We start from the raw sequence: 14299 nt of genomic DNA, 5'->3' as shown, positions 1-14299 counted from the left end.
GGCGGAGGCTGTGGGGTTGCCGGCGTGGCGGAGGCTGTGGGGTTGCCGGCGTGGCGGAGGCTGTGGGGTTGCCGGCGTGGCGGAGGCTGTGGGGTTGCCGGCGTGGCGGAGGCTGTGGGGTTGCCGGCATCTTGGAGGCTGTGGGGTTGCCGGCATCTTGGAGGCTGTGGCTGCCGGAGTGGCTAAGGCTATGGGGTTTCCGGCGTGGCGGAGGCTGCAGTGTAGCGTCTTCCCCTCGAGGTTCGGGAAGTAACAGTCTGTTTTATGTCCTCAGGGCTCAGCTGACGCTTTGCTTACGCGTTATCATTAAGCACGACTTCCCGGGGCGCTGGACCGGAGTGGTGGATAAGATCGGCTTCTATCTGCAGTCCTCAAACATGGGGATCTGGCTGGGCAGCCTCCTGTGTCTCTACCAACTGGTGAAGACGTACGAGTGAGTAACTAATCACATCTACTGGTGCCGCACTGTGAGAGTATGGGGGAGGGGGGATAAGTGAGTGATCTAATAAAGACAGTAGGGAGCACAGCGTAGTGTAATAGAAAGAAGAGATGGAAGGACTGAGGAGTCGAGGAGAGACTAGAAAATTCTGGGTAATGTAATAGAAGAGAGTAGGGAGCACTGAGTATTATAATAGAGGAGAGAGTAGGGAGTACTGAGTATTATAGTAGAGGAGAGAGTAGGGAGCACTGAGTATTATAGTGGAGGAGAGAGTAGGGAGCACTGAGTATTATAGTGGAGGAGGGAGTAGGGAGTATGAGTATTATAGTAGAGGAGAGAGTATGGAGCACTGAGTATTATAGTGGAGGAGAGAGTAGGGAGCACTGAGTATTATAGTGGAGGAGAGAGTAGGGAGCACTGAGTGTTATAGTGGAGGAGAGAGTAGGGAGCACTGAGTATTATAGTAGAGGAGAGAGTAGGGAGTACTGAGTATTATAGTAGAGGAGAGAGTAGGGAGCACTGAGTATTATAGTAGAGGAGAGAGTAGGGAGTACTGAGTATTATAGTGGAGGAGAGAGTAGGGAGTACTGAGTATTATAGTGGAGGAGAGAGTAGGGAGCACTGAGTATTATAATGGAGGAGAGAGTAGGGAGCACTGAGTATTATAGTGGAGGAGAGCGTAGGGAGCACGGAGTATTATAGTGGAGGAGAGACTAGGGAGTATTGAGTATTATAGTAGAGGAGAGAGTAGGGAGTACTGAGTATTATAGTGGAGGAGAGAGTAGGGAGTACTGAGTATTCTAGTAGAGGAGAGAGTAGGGAGTATGAGTATTATAGTGGAGGAGAGAGTAGGGAGTACTCTGTATTATAGTGGAGGAGAGAGTAGGGAGCACTGAGTATTATAGTGGAGGAGAGAGTAGGGAGTACTGCGTATTATAGGAGAGGAGAGAGTAGGGAGCACTGAGTATTATAGTAGAGGAGAGAGTAGGGAGCACTGAGTATTATAGTAGAGGAGAGAGTAGGGAGCACTGAGTATTATAAGTGGAGGAGAGAGTAGGGAGTACTGAGTATTATAATAGAGGAGAGTAGGGAGCACTGAGTATTATAGTGGAGCACTGAGTATTATAGTGGAGGAGAGAGTAGGGAGTACTCAGTATTATAGTGGAGGAGAGAGTAAGGAGCACTGAGTATTATAGTGGAGGAGAGAGTAGGGAGTACTGAGTATTATAGTAGAGGAGAGAGTAGGGAGCACTGAGTATTATAGTAGAGGAGAGAGTAGGGAGCACTGAGTATTATAGTAGAGGAGAGAGTAGGGAGCACTGAGTATTCTAGTAGAGGAGAGAGTAGGGAGCACTGAGTATTATAGTAGAGGAGAGAGTAGGGAGCACTGAGTATTATAGTAGAGGAGAGAGTAAGGAGCACTGAGTATTATAAGTGGAGGAGAGAGTAGGGAGTACTGAGTGTTATAGTGGAGGAGAGAGTAGGGAGTACTGAGTGTTATAGTGGAGGAGAGAGTAGGGAGCACTGAGTGTTATAGTGGAGGAGAGAGTAGGGAGTACTGAGTATTATAGTAGAGGAGAGAGTAGGGAGTACTGAGTATTATAGTAGAGGAGAGAGTAGGGAGCACTGAGTATTATAGTAGAGGAGAGAGTAGGGAGTACTGAGTATTATAGTGGAGGAGAGAGTAGGGAGTACTGAGTATTATAGTGGAGGAGAGAGTAGGGAGCACTGAGTATTATAGTGGAGGAGAGAGTAGGGAGCACTGAGTATTCTAGTGGAGGAGAGCGTAGGGAGCACGGAGTATTATAGTGGAGGAGAGACTAGGGAGTACTGAGTATTATAGTAGAGGAGAGAGTAGGGAGTACTGAGTATTATAGTGGAGGAGAGAGTAGGGAGTACTGAGTATTCTAGTAGAGGAGAGAGTAGGGAGTATGAGTATTATAGTGGAGGAGAGAGTACTGAGTATTATAGTAGAGGAGAGAGTATGGAGTACTGAGTATTATAGTGGAGAGAGTAGGAAGCACTGAGTATTATAGTAGAGGAGAGAGTAGGGAGTACTGAGTATTATAGTAGAGGAGAGAGTAGGGAGTACTCAGTATTATAGTAGAGGAGAGAGTAGGGAGTACTCAGTATTATAGTGGAGGAGAGAGTAAGGAGCACTGAGTATTATAGTGGAGGAGAGAGTAGGGAGTACTGAGTATTATAGTAGAGGAGAGAGTAGGGAGCACGGAGTATTCTAGTAGAGGAGAGAGTAGGGAGCACTGAGTATTATAGTGGAGGAGAGAGTAGGGAGTACTCAGTATTATAGTGGAGGAGAGAGTAAGGAGCACTGAGTATTATAGTGGAGGAGAGAGTAGGGAGTACTGAGTATTATAGTAGAGGAGAGAGTAGGGAGCACTGAGTATTCTAGTAGAGGAGAGAGTAGGGAGCACTGAGTATTATAGTAGAGGAGAGAGTAGGGAGCACTGAGTATTATAAGTGGAGGAGAGAGTAGGGAGTACTGAGTATTATAGTAGAGGAGAGTAGGGAGCACTGAGTATTATAGTGGAGCACTGAGTATTATAGTGGAGGAGAGAGTAAGGAGCACTGAGTATTATAGTGGAGGAGTAGGGAGTACTGAGTATTATAGTAGAGGAGAGAGTAGGGAGTACTCAGTATTATAGTGGAGGAGAGAGTAGGGAGCACTGAGTATTATAGTGGAGGAGAGAGTAGGGAGTACTGAGTATTATAGTAGAGGAGAGAGTAGGGAGCACTGAGTATTATAGTAGAGGAGAGAGTAGGGAGCACTGAGTATTATAGTAGAGGAGAGAGTAGGGAGCACTGAGTATTATAGTAGAGGAGAGAGTAGGGAGTACTGAGTATTATAGTAGAGGAGAGAGTAGGGAGCACAGAGTATTCTAGTAGAGGAGAGAGTAGGGAGCACTGAGTATTATAGTGGAGGAGAGAGTAGGGAGTACTGAGTATTATAGTAGAGGAGAGAGTAAGGAGTACTGAGTATTATAGTGGAAGAGAGAGTAGGGAGTACTGAGTATTATAGTGGAGGAGTGAGTATTATAGTAGAGAGAGTAGGGAGCACTGAGTATTATAGTGGAGGTCTGAGTATTATAGTAGAGGAGAGAGTAGAGAGTACTCAGTATTATAGTAGAGGAGAGAGTAGGGAGCACTGAGTATTATAGTAGAGGAGAGAGTAGGGAGCACTGCGTATTATAGTGGAGGAGAGAGTAGGGAGGACTGAGTATTATAGTGGAGGAGGGAGTAGGGAGTACTGAGTATTATAGTAGAGGAGAGAGTATGGAGCACTGAGTATTATAGTGGAGGAGGGAGTAGGGAGCATTGAGTATTATAGTGGAGGAGGGAGTAGGGAGTGCTGAGTATTCTAGTAGAGGAGAGAGTAGGGAGCACTGAGTATTATAGTAGAGGAGAGAGTAGGGAGCACTGAGTATTATAGTGGAGCACTGAGTATTATAGTGGAGGAGAGAGTAGGGAGTACTCAGTATTATAGTGGAGGAGAGAGTAGGGAGTACTCAGTATTATAGTGGAGGAGAGAGTAGGGAGCACTGAGTATTATAGTGGAGGAGAGAGTAGGGAGTACTGAGTATTATAGTAGAGGAGAGAGTAGGGAGCACTGAGTATTATAGTAGAGGAGAGAGTAGGGAGCACTGAGTATTATAGTAGAGGAGAGAGTAGGGAGCACTGAGTATTATAGTAGAGGAGAGAGTAGGGAGCACTGAGTATTATAAGTGGAGGAGAGAGTAGGGAGCACTGAGTATTATAGTAGAGGAGAGAGTAGGGAGTACTGAGTATTATAGTGGAGGAGAGAGTAGGGAGTACTGAGTATTATAGTGGAGGAGAGAGTAGGGAGTACTCAGTATTATAGTAGAGGAGAGAGTAGGGAGCACTGAGTATTATAGTGGAGGAGAGAGTAGGGAGCACTGAGTATTATAGTGGAGGAGAGAGTACTGAGTATTATAGTAGAGGAGAGAGTATGGAGTACTGAGTATTATAGTGGAGAGAGTAGGAAGCACTGAGTATTATAGTAGAGGAGAGAGTAGGGAGTACTGAGTATTATAGTAGAGGAGAGAGTAGGGAGTACTCAGTATTATAGTAGAGGAGAGAGTAGGGAGCACGGAGTATTCTAGTAGAGGAGAGAGTAGGGAGCACTGAGTATTATAGTGGAGGAGAGAGTAGGGAGTACTGAGTATTATAGTGGAGGAGAGAGTAGGGAGTACTGAGTATTATAGTGGAGGACTGAGTATTATAGTAGAGGAGAGAGTAGGGAGTATGAGTATTATAGTGGAGGAGAGAGTAGGGAGCACTGAGTATTATAGTGGAGGTCTGAGTATTATAGTAGAGGAGAGAGTAGGGAGTACTCAGTATTATAGTAGAGGAGAGAGTAGGGAGCACTGAGTATTATAGTAGAGGAGAGAGTAGGGAGCACTGCGTATTATAGTGGAGGAGAGAGTAGGGAGCACTGAGTATTATAGTGGAGGAGAGAGTATGGAGCACTGAGTATTATAGTAGAGGAGAGAGTAGGGAGCACTGAGTATTATAGTAGAGGAGAGAGTAGGGAGTACTGAGTATTATAGTGGAGGAGAGAGTATGGAGCACTGAGTATTATAGTGGAGTAGGGAGCACTGAGTATTATAGTAGAGGAGAGAGTAGGGAGTACTGAGTATTATAGTAGAGGAGAGAGTAGGGAGCACTGAGTATTATAGTGGAGGAGAGAGTAGGGAGTACTGAGTATTATAGTAGAGGAGAGAGTAGGGAGCACTGAGTATTATAGTAGAGGAGAGAGTATGGAGCACTGAGTATTATAGTAGAGGAGAGAGTAGGGAGCACTGAGTATTATAGTGGAGGAGAGAGTAGGGAGCACTGAGTATTATAGTAGAGGAGAGAGTATGGAGCACTGAGTATTATAGTAGAGGAGAGAGTAGGGAGCACTGAGTATTATAGTGGAGGAGAGAGTAGGGAGTACTGAGTATTATAGTAGAGGAGAGAGTAGGGAGCACTGAGTATTATAGTGGAGGAGAGAGTATGGAGCACTGAGTATTATAGTGGAGGAGGGAGTAGGGAGCACTGAGTATTATAGTAGAGGAGAGAGTAGGGAGCACTGAGTATTACAGTAGAGGAGGGAGTAGGGAGCACTGAGTATTATAGTGGAGGAGGGAGTAGGGAGCACTGAGTATTATAGTGGAGGAGAGATTATGGAGTTTAATAGAGGAAGGTGAAGATAGAAAAGGAGTCACTGAGCAGGGTCCTCAGATCGCCCGTTTATCTTGCGCCTTCATATGGTGATTAGTGGCGGCTTCTCCCCGGATAATGACATCATATGTAGGACTGTGGGACCGCTGAGTTATTAGTCGTGTTCGTCTCATTCACGTCTTGGACTTTGTTCTAGGTACAAGAAGGCGGACGAGCGGGCGCCCCTCATTGCCGCCATGCAGATCTTCCTCCCCCGCCTGCAGCAACAGATGGTTCAGCTGCTCCCGGACCCTACTCATTACTCAGTACTGATGCAGAAGCAGAACCTGAAGATCTTCTACGCCCTCATCCAGGTAGGAGAACAGCTGAAGATGCAGCGGGCGCAGCCACACCTACATACGAGCCGCGACGCCTCCGTCAACATGGAAGGGGCCGCGACGCCTCTAATCCTGAAGACGGTTCTAAAGATAGGTCCCTGGAAAAACCCTCAAGGGTAATTGTACCCAACTAATAGATCCCAGAGAGATAACGCTATGGAGGAACTGCTACTTATAGAGTTTTTGGGGGACATTATACTTACTTGACGATGTATGGAGGGCTTCTTGGGCGTTATTGGGGTCACTCTCCCTTGTATCTGTCCGCAGTACACTCTGCCGCTCCAGCTGGTGAACAATCAGACCATGACGCAGTGGATGGGAATATTTAGCAGCATCGCGGACCGGGACGTACCTCCTGTAAGTGCCCCCTCCTCTTCTCATATTCATGTTACTGTTTAGTGCTTTGCTTCTCCCCATTGAACCCTCAATGTTGAACTACCACATAATGCAAAAATGGTCTAATCGGCCATTCGCCGGGGTCCCGCTATCGAGGACCACCCCCCCCCCCCCCAAAATCAGCAGTTGAAATAAAGGACCCGTCTGTGTAAAGTTGGGATCAGTGGGGTCCTCCAAAGGGTCGCTCTTTTTTTTAAACCAAAAAGCCCCATACAATGGACAAGAGTGAAGCTCAATATCTCAACCCCTCGGGTCAGGAAGCAGAGATCTAGGCTGCTGTATGCAGGGTCCCTGTGTCCAGGGACTGATCTTTTGTCCATGACTCGGCCGACATATAAACCCCTTCCCGACGTTTACTATTGTCATAGCCGGGTAGGGAAAGTATGGAGTGGGCTCATGGTCTAAGCCCTCGCCATACCACGCTGGTGACGGCTGTACGTCTACCGGAACGAGCGGGATCCTGCTCATTTAACCCCTTGGATACTGCGGTCAATAGCAACCGCGGCATCTAAAGCGTTAGAATTCGCGATCCCTTCTGGCAGCCCATCACCTTCCCCCGTGACGTAATCACAGGGTGAGGATGGTTGGCACGGCATTCTGGGGGCCCAATGAAGGACCCCAGGTCAGCCATCTTTGTGCTCCTATCAATTCCTGCATCCGGCAGGGCTGATACAGGAGACAATATCACCATGTACTGCAATACATTAGTATTGGAGCCCCTGCAGATTCAACGATCCCTGGTTCAAGTCCCCTAGGGGGCCTAGTAAAAAAAAAAAAAAACTTTTTTTTTTTCTTTTTTTTAATGTTTATCCCCTTAACGACATGTCCCGTATTAGTACGTGACCGCCGTTAAGGGGAAATATGGAGCGGGCTCACTGGCTGAGCGAGCTCCAAACTCAGCGGGTGACGGCTGTGTTATACATCCGACCCCTGACTGCAACAGACGGAATCAGAGATCACTCTGATTCTGAAGATCACTTTGATTCTGCCCGTTTAACACCTTAAATGCCACGGTCAATTGCGACCGCAGCATTTAAATTGTTAGAATCCGGGGAGCGCCCCCATCCAAGGAGCCTTTGCCCCCCCAACGACACGATCCGTGGGTGACCATGGTTGTTATGGCAGCCTGGGGGCCTAATGAAGGACCCCAGGGCCGCCATCTTTGTACTGTCAGTATCAGGATATACTGCTATACATTAGTTTTGCAGTATATCATGCAAGCGATCCAACGATCGCTCGTTCGAGTCCTCTAGGGGGACTAATAAAGAATAATAAAAACAGTTAAATAAAGTTTTTTTTGTTCCAAATTTTTTTTTTTCAAAACAAATTTTCTTTTTAACGATTTGTTTTTTTTGCCCTTGTAAATGTAGTAAAACATAAAAAAACCATATAAACTTGAGGTATCGCCGTAATCGGAATTTCCCGCGGAATAAAATTAACATTCATTTTTGACTGCACGATGAACGCCGTAAAAACGAAGCCCAAAAACACGTTGGAATTGCGGTTTTTTTCCCCATTCCACCCCACCAAGAATTTTTCTCCTGTTTCCTCGTACGTTCTATGGTACAATCAATGGTGCCGCGAAAAACAACAACTCGTCCCGCAGAAGCCCTCATGGCTATATCGACGGAAAAATAAAATCCAAAAAAGGTCTTCGCGGGAAAGTGTTAAAGGGGCAGCTGTTTGTTGTATCAGTAGTGGGGGCGACACTTCACTTTTCTCTGTTTGTCCTCTTAGGAAACCTTGCAGGTGGATGAAGACGACCGCCCGGAGCTGGTGTGGTGGAAGTGTAAGAAGTGGGCCCTCCACATCATCACGCGCCTCTTTGAGCGGTAACGTTAGTGATCTTATAGAGAACTTTCCAATCCAACGTCTCCCCCCCCCCCCCAGAGGACTAGGAAGCTGAGATGTGGGCTGCTGTATGCAGGGTCATTACGCTGGAGTGCTCCAAAAAGTGACCAAAATAAGACCCAGAGGTCAGACTCCACCAATCACTCTTCTATGATCCGCCTAATGGACAACCCCTTTAAGCCATCCGCTATGGAGGGATGTGGTCACCGGTGAATTTCACTTCTTTGCAGCTTTTCTCCGCTGACGGATCTTCTTTCTCTTTTAGTTATGGGAGTCCTGGAAGCGTTACTAAGGAATATATCGAGTTCTCTGAATTCTTTCTGAAGGCTTACGCGGTTCGGGTCTTGCAGGTGAGGTGGGCAGTGTTTTTGGGTTGTAAAATCCCCAGGTTTCCTCGACTGTCATACCACCTACATTTTTCTGCATTGTGGGGGGGGAAGGTTGTGGACGACTCCTGACAATTGGGGTGGGGGAAGGTTGTGGGCGACTCCTGACAATTGCAAGAAAAAATTCTTTATAGGAAAACTTCGAAGATGGTCGTGGGAACCCGGGATTTTTAACCCGCAACCTCAAAAGGAGGATTCTTAGCATAGACTTTTATAGCATATCCACAGGATGTCTGATAGGTGCAGGTTTCAGCTCTGTGACCCGCACCTATGTCCAGAAGGTGTTCCTTTAACCCCTGTCCCGCCTGGTGAGGTGGCCGCCACATCCGGGTAAAGATTAATGGAGAGGTGACAGCGTGCGCCCGTTTCTAGAGCAGTAACGGAGACTAACGAGGAATCGGCTGATCTGTAACTTCCATAGAAGTGAATGGAGAGAGCTGTGCGCATTCTCCGCCTGGATGCAGCGGCCGTCTCACTACAGGGGCCCCTGTTCTTAGGTGTGAGTCCCAGAGCCGGGCCCCTCATGTATCAGACAATCCTGGAATATCCCGTGGATGTGCCACATGTGTAAGACGAGAATACCCCTTTAACGAGGAGTCGTCGCCTCTCCTGACATTTGTTTTAATAAATACTTGTATTCACAATTCCTCTCTGCATTGCGCCGTTCCTCTGTTATTCCTCCTAGAAATGTATGCGTAAATTGACAACTGGGTGTTACCATTTCCTCTTGTAATAGGGGCGTGTCCCTACAGTCTCACTGCCAGCACTGATTGGACAGGGTCAGTCTGTTTAACGACACACCCCCAAATGGTAACACGCACTTAGCAATTTATTCCTAAGGTCTTGTTTAAACGGCGCTAAAAAAAAAAACGACTTGTCAAACACTAGCGTTTTAGTAAAGCGCTTTTTAAACGACAAACGGTTTTAACATGTTTCGTGCACGCTTTTGGCGCTTTTTTTTTTACGCGTAATCAGGATTTCTATTTACTATGGGAATCAGGCGCATTTTTGACACGTGTTACGCGCCAACGAATTGACCTGATACTTTTTTTTCTATGCAACGCGTTTTTTAAATGCGAGTAAAAAAAAACGCGTCGGATGCACTAACGCAGCGATTTTCCATTGATGTAATTGGGAAGTTTAAACCAAGCGTTTTTCAGTTTGTAAAACGCGTCAAAAACCTGTCAAATACACAACTTGTGTGCAGCGCCTACGTTTCTAGGAGGAATAACAGAGGCACAACTAAGAGTATTAAGAAAAGATGCTCCAGAATTGTTATTTAATAAGGAATACAAGGATTTACTAAAACAGACATGACCGGAGAAGGGACAGGTTCGCTTTAAGTCGCCATGATGCCCGAGCCTGACTGACGTCATCCGCTGCGGCTTTTCCAATATAAGTCAATGTTGTGTCATTTGCTCTTCAGAATCTATTGCAGTAAAATATAAAGGAAATACTGACACATAAATACAGATTACAGAATCCATTTGACGTATCTGCAGGTCCGTATTTCGGCTGCTTTTCTATAGGCACCTGTGAATAAGACTCACAGTGGGGGGGGGGTGGTGGGGGGGCTTTAGGTTACGGGTCCCGGCTCGTTAGACTGATCTGAGAACATTGACTTGTGTTAATTCTCCAGGTTCTTCTGAAAGTCTTAGATCTGCAGAGGCAGAAGCAGTACGTGGCCCCTCGAGTTCTGCAGCAAACCCTAAACTACATGAATCTGGCGGTGTCTCATGCCATCACCTGGAAGATACTAAAGCCAAACATGCAGGTGAGTTCTGTCATTTATATATAACCTGTGAATGACCAGTATAGAGTCCCATTATCCCTTAATAGTTAGCAAAACATGGGGGGAGGGGAGTGAAATATATCATACTGCAAGAAAAAGTGGTATGTGATTAGAATCACTTTGGCTAGATTATTGCCTGGAGCGGCTATTTCCGAACTGTATTTAAAATGTGTGTTCCCCTTGAAAAACTGTAATACAGTTTATGTATAGTTACATTGTACTGATCCCGAGTTACATCCTGTATTATACTCCAGAGCTGCACTCACTATTCTGCTGGTGGAGTCACTGTGTACATACATTACATTACTTATCCTGTACTGATCCCGAGTTACATCCTGTATTATACTCCAGAGCTGCACTCACTATTCTGCTGGTGGAGTCACTGTGTACATACATTACATTACTTATCCTGTACTGATCCTGAGTTATATCCTGTATTATACTCCAGAGCTGCACTCACTATTCTGCTGGTGGAGTCACTGTGTACGTACATGACATTACTTATCCTGTACTGATCCTCCGTTACATCCTGTATTATACTCCAGAGCTGTACTCACTATTCTGCTGGTGGAGTCACTGTGTACATACATTACATTACTTATCCTGTACTGATCCTGAGTTACATCCTGTATTATACTCCAGAGCTGCACTCACTATTCTGCTGGTGGAGTCACTGTATACATACATTACTTATCCTGTACTGATCCTGAGTTATATCCTGTATTATACTCCAGAGCTGCACTCACTATTCTGCTGGTGGAGTCACTGTGTACATACATTACATTACTTATCCTGTACTGATCATGAGTTACATCCTGTATTATACTCCAGAGCTGTACTCACTATTCTGCTGGTGGAGTCACTGTGTACATACATTACTTATCCTGTACTGATCCTGAGTTACATCCTGTATTATACTCCGGAGCTGCACTCACTCTTCTGCTGGTGGAGTCACTGTGTACATACATTACATTACTTATCCTGTACTGATCCTGAGTTATATCCTGTATTATACTCCAGAGCAGCACTCACTATTCTGCTGGTGGAGTCACTGTGTACATACATTACATTACTTATCCTGTACTGATCCTGAGTTATATCCTGTATTATACTCCAGAGCTGCACTCACTATTCTGCTGGTGGAGTCACTGTGCACATACATTACTTATCCTGTACTGATCCTGAGTTACATCCTATATTATACTCCAGAGCTGCACTCACTATTCTGCTGGTGGAGTCACTGTGTACATACATTACATTACTTATCCTGTACTGATCCTGAGTTACATCCTGTATTATACTCCAGAGCTGCACTCACTATTCTGCTGGTGGAGTCACTGTGTACATACATTACATTCTGGAGGATTTCGGCTCCTGAAGCTTGCAGAATAGCGAGTCTGCGCAGCTATGAAGTTTAATTCAGGCTGTAACAACATAAGTAATGTCATGTATTCTGCTTTTTATATATGATTTAATAGCTGGTGTTATTTATGATGTCACATATCTGTTGCGTTCATTAATTTATTACATTTACCTCCTGTTAGTCTAGTACAGTGAAAGTCCTTTTAATCTTTTCTCTGCTGTGACAATATTCCCAGTTTTGAGAATCATATATAAAACTGGAATTATAAAATAAAAATAATCATATTGTATCAATATACCTGGCAAATTGTAGAAATACCACCCAGAACTGTGCTCTCATGGACCCCTGAGTGCAATTTTGCAGTAAAACCCTGTGATCTTTCTTCCTGCTCTCACTTGCAGCTCCCTCCTCCCTCCCTTACAGAGACACAGAACCAGGAAGTACAACTTTTCATTCTGTTGCTCGACTTCAAACGAGTGCTGCTCCCCAAATATTGCACCTAGAGCTTTGAGCCTGATGTCATATAAACACTAAGATTCCAGGCTTTGATATGATCCCATCTAGTTGGCACAACATTTATTATCCTGATGGTTAATCCAGCATTTTATGATCTAATAATCCGGCATGCACCAAAAATGCTCCATTGCCAAATTAAGAGAAATTTTACCTTTTATAGTCCAGCACTTCACAGATTTTTGGTGAGGTCCCCTATAGTACCAGTACGAGCATCTGGGACTTCTCCATGATCTTCAGGAACCACCGGGAAGTTCTGTGTGAGTCCATCTAATGATTCCCAATAATCTGACCCGTTGGCAGTCCTCAGGATGCTGGATTATCACAATTCATGTTTGGGTGACATAACGGGACAAGCTACCAACGAGCGGACTCTTGTGTGTACATACATCTATAGGCCTACACGTTTCTGTATACCTCTGTAGTGCGGGGTGGATAGACATCTTATAATATCATGTGACACCCCCCCCCCCTCTCCTAGAGCATTTCCGAGGACGTCATTTTCCCTCTCATGTGCTACAAAGATGAAGATGAGGACTTGTGGCAGGATGACCCCTATGAGTACATCCGCATGAAGTTTGGTAAGACTTGTGCCTCTTCCCCGCCCCGTCGTATCAGAACGACCTTCCGTAACACGCCCCGCGGTTTTCTTCTCTTCTTCAGACGTGTTTGAAGATTACGTATCTCCGGCTACGGCGGCTCAGAATCTCCTCTACACGGCCTCCAAGAAGAGGAAAGAGGTGAGACGCGGCCGTGGAGAAAGTCTCCGTCCGTGGTGTAAAATCCTAATTGTCGATCTCTGCTTTAGGTTCTCCCAAAGATGATGAACTTCTGCTACCAGATCCTCACCGCGTCCGCCGTAGACCCTCGTAAAATAGATGGGGCACTGCATGTTCTGGGGTCCCTGGCAGACATTTTATTGAAGGTAACGGTTGCCCTTGACCGGTGGTTGTAAGGCCAATTGCACGCCTTGCCCCTGTAATATCGTCAGAAGTGCAGAGACCCCCACAGACTCCATCAAGGCACATAGGAAAAGGGATGGGGCTCACCGACACCTCCTGGTGCTTTTGACTGGCAGAGAGGGCTCCATTGCCGACAGGGCTCGTCTTTGGCATATATCCCCTTATTGGCCCTTTAAGGGGCATTTACTTGGCTATAGTAACATGATATAACCGGTTTATCCCATGTATAGCAGGATGTTTATCGTGTCTTACAGAAATCTGTGTACAAGGACCAGATGGAGGTGTTCATCCAGAATCATGTTTTCCCCCTGTTCATGTCAGAGCTGGGCTATCTCCGAGCACGGGTAAGTCCGCGCAAATATCAGCGGGCACACTTTATAAATCACTGACCCACTGCAACAAAACGACCTGGTCTCCCAGTATCATCACTTCTTCATTACATACAAATTACGCAGTGCTGTCTTATGTGTCGCCTTCCTTCCACTTTGTTCCCTGGTGTATTTAACCACTTATTGTCCCGTCTGTCACCCTGTGTCTTTCATTTCCAGTATTTTATAATTCCTCCGTGTTCTCCCACGTCACCCTCCTTCCACTTTGTCTTTCAGTATTATTACTCCTCCGTATGTACATTATACAGCGTTCGCCCACGTCACCCTCCTTCCACTTTGTCTTTCATTTCCAGTATTTTATAATTCCTCCGTGTTCTCCCACGTCACCCTCCTTCCACTTTGTCTTTCAGTATTATTACTCCTCCGTATGTACATTATACAGCGTTCTCCCACGTCACCCTCCTTCCACTTTGTCTTTCAGTATTATTACTCCTCCGTATGTACATTATACAGCGTTCTCCCACGTCACCCTCCTTCCACTTTGTCTTTCAGTATTATTACTCCTCCGTATGTACATTATACAGCGTTCTCCCACGTCACCCTCCTTCCACTTTGTCTTTCAGTATTATTACTCCTCCATATGTACATTATACAGCGTTCTCCCATGTCACCCTCCTTCCACTTTGTCT

At 45.7% G+C, this 14299-nt stretch overlaps 1 protein-coding gene across 2 annotated transcripts in view; it reads left to right on the top strand.

The window, feature by feature from the left end:
* Positions 1 to 14299, top strand: part of IPO8 (importin 8) — a 47469-nt gene that overhangs the window by 8533 nt on the left and 24637 nt on the right. For both annotated transcript variants that reach the window (XM_075855756.1, XM_075855757.1), the window contains exons 4-13: positions 275 to 433; positions 5838 to 5994; positions 6286 to 6375; positions 8152 to 8246; positions 8531 to 8615; positions 10291 to 10425; positions 12801 to 12900; positions 12983 to 13059; positions 13128 to 13244; positions 13536 to 13625. In XM_075855756.1, the coding sequence (XP_075711871.1) occupies positions 275 to 433; positions 5838 to 5994; positions 6286 to 6375; positions 8152 to 8246; positions 8531 to 8615; positions 10291 to 10425; positions 12801 to 12900; positions 12983 to 13059; positions 13128 to 13244; positions 13536 to 13625 (1105 nt within the window). The remainder of the gene's footprint in view (positions 1 to 274; positions 434 to 5837; positions 5995 to 6285; positions 6376 to 8151; positions 8247 to 8530; positions 8616 to 10290; positions 10426 to 12800; positions 12901 to 12982; positions 13060 to 13127; positions 13245 to 13535; positions 13626 to 14299) is intronic.

The sequence above is a fragment of the Rhinoderma darwinii genome, chromosome 3, assembly GCF_050947455.1.
Source record: "Rhinoderma darwinii isolate aRhiDar2 chromosome 3, aRhiDar2.hap1, whole genome shotgun sequence".
Lineage (NCBI taxonomy): Eukaryota > Metazoa > Chordata > Amphibia > Anura > Rhinodermatidae > Rhinoderma > Rhinoderma darwinii.
Note: the sequence above shows the minus strand (reverse complement) of the source record. Positions and strands in the feature narration are given on the sequence as shown.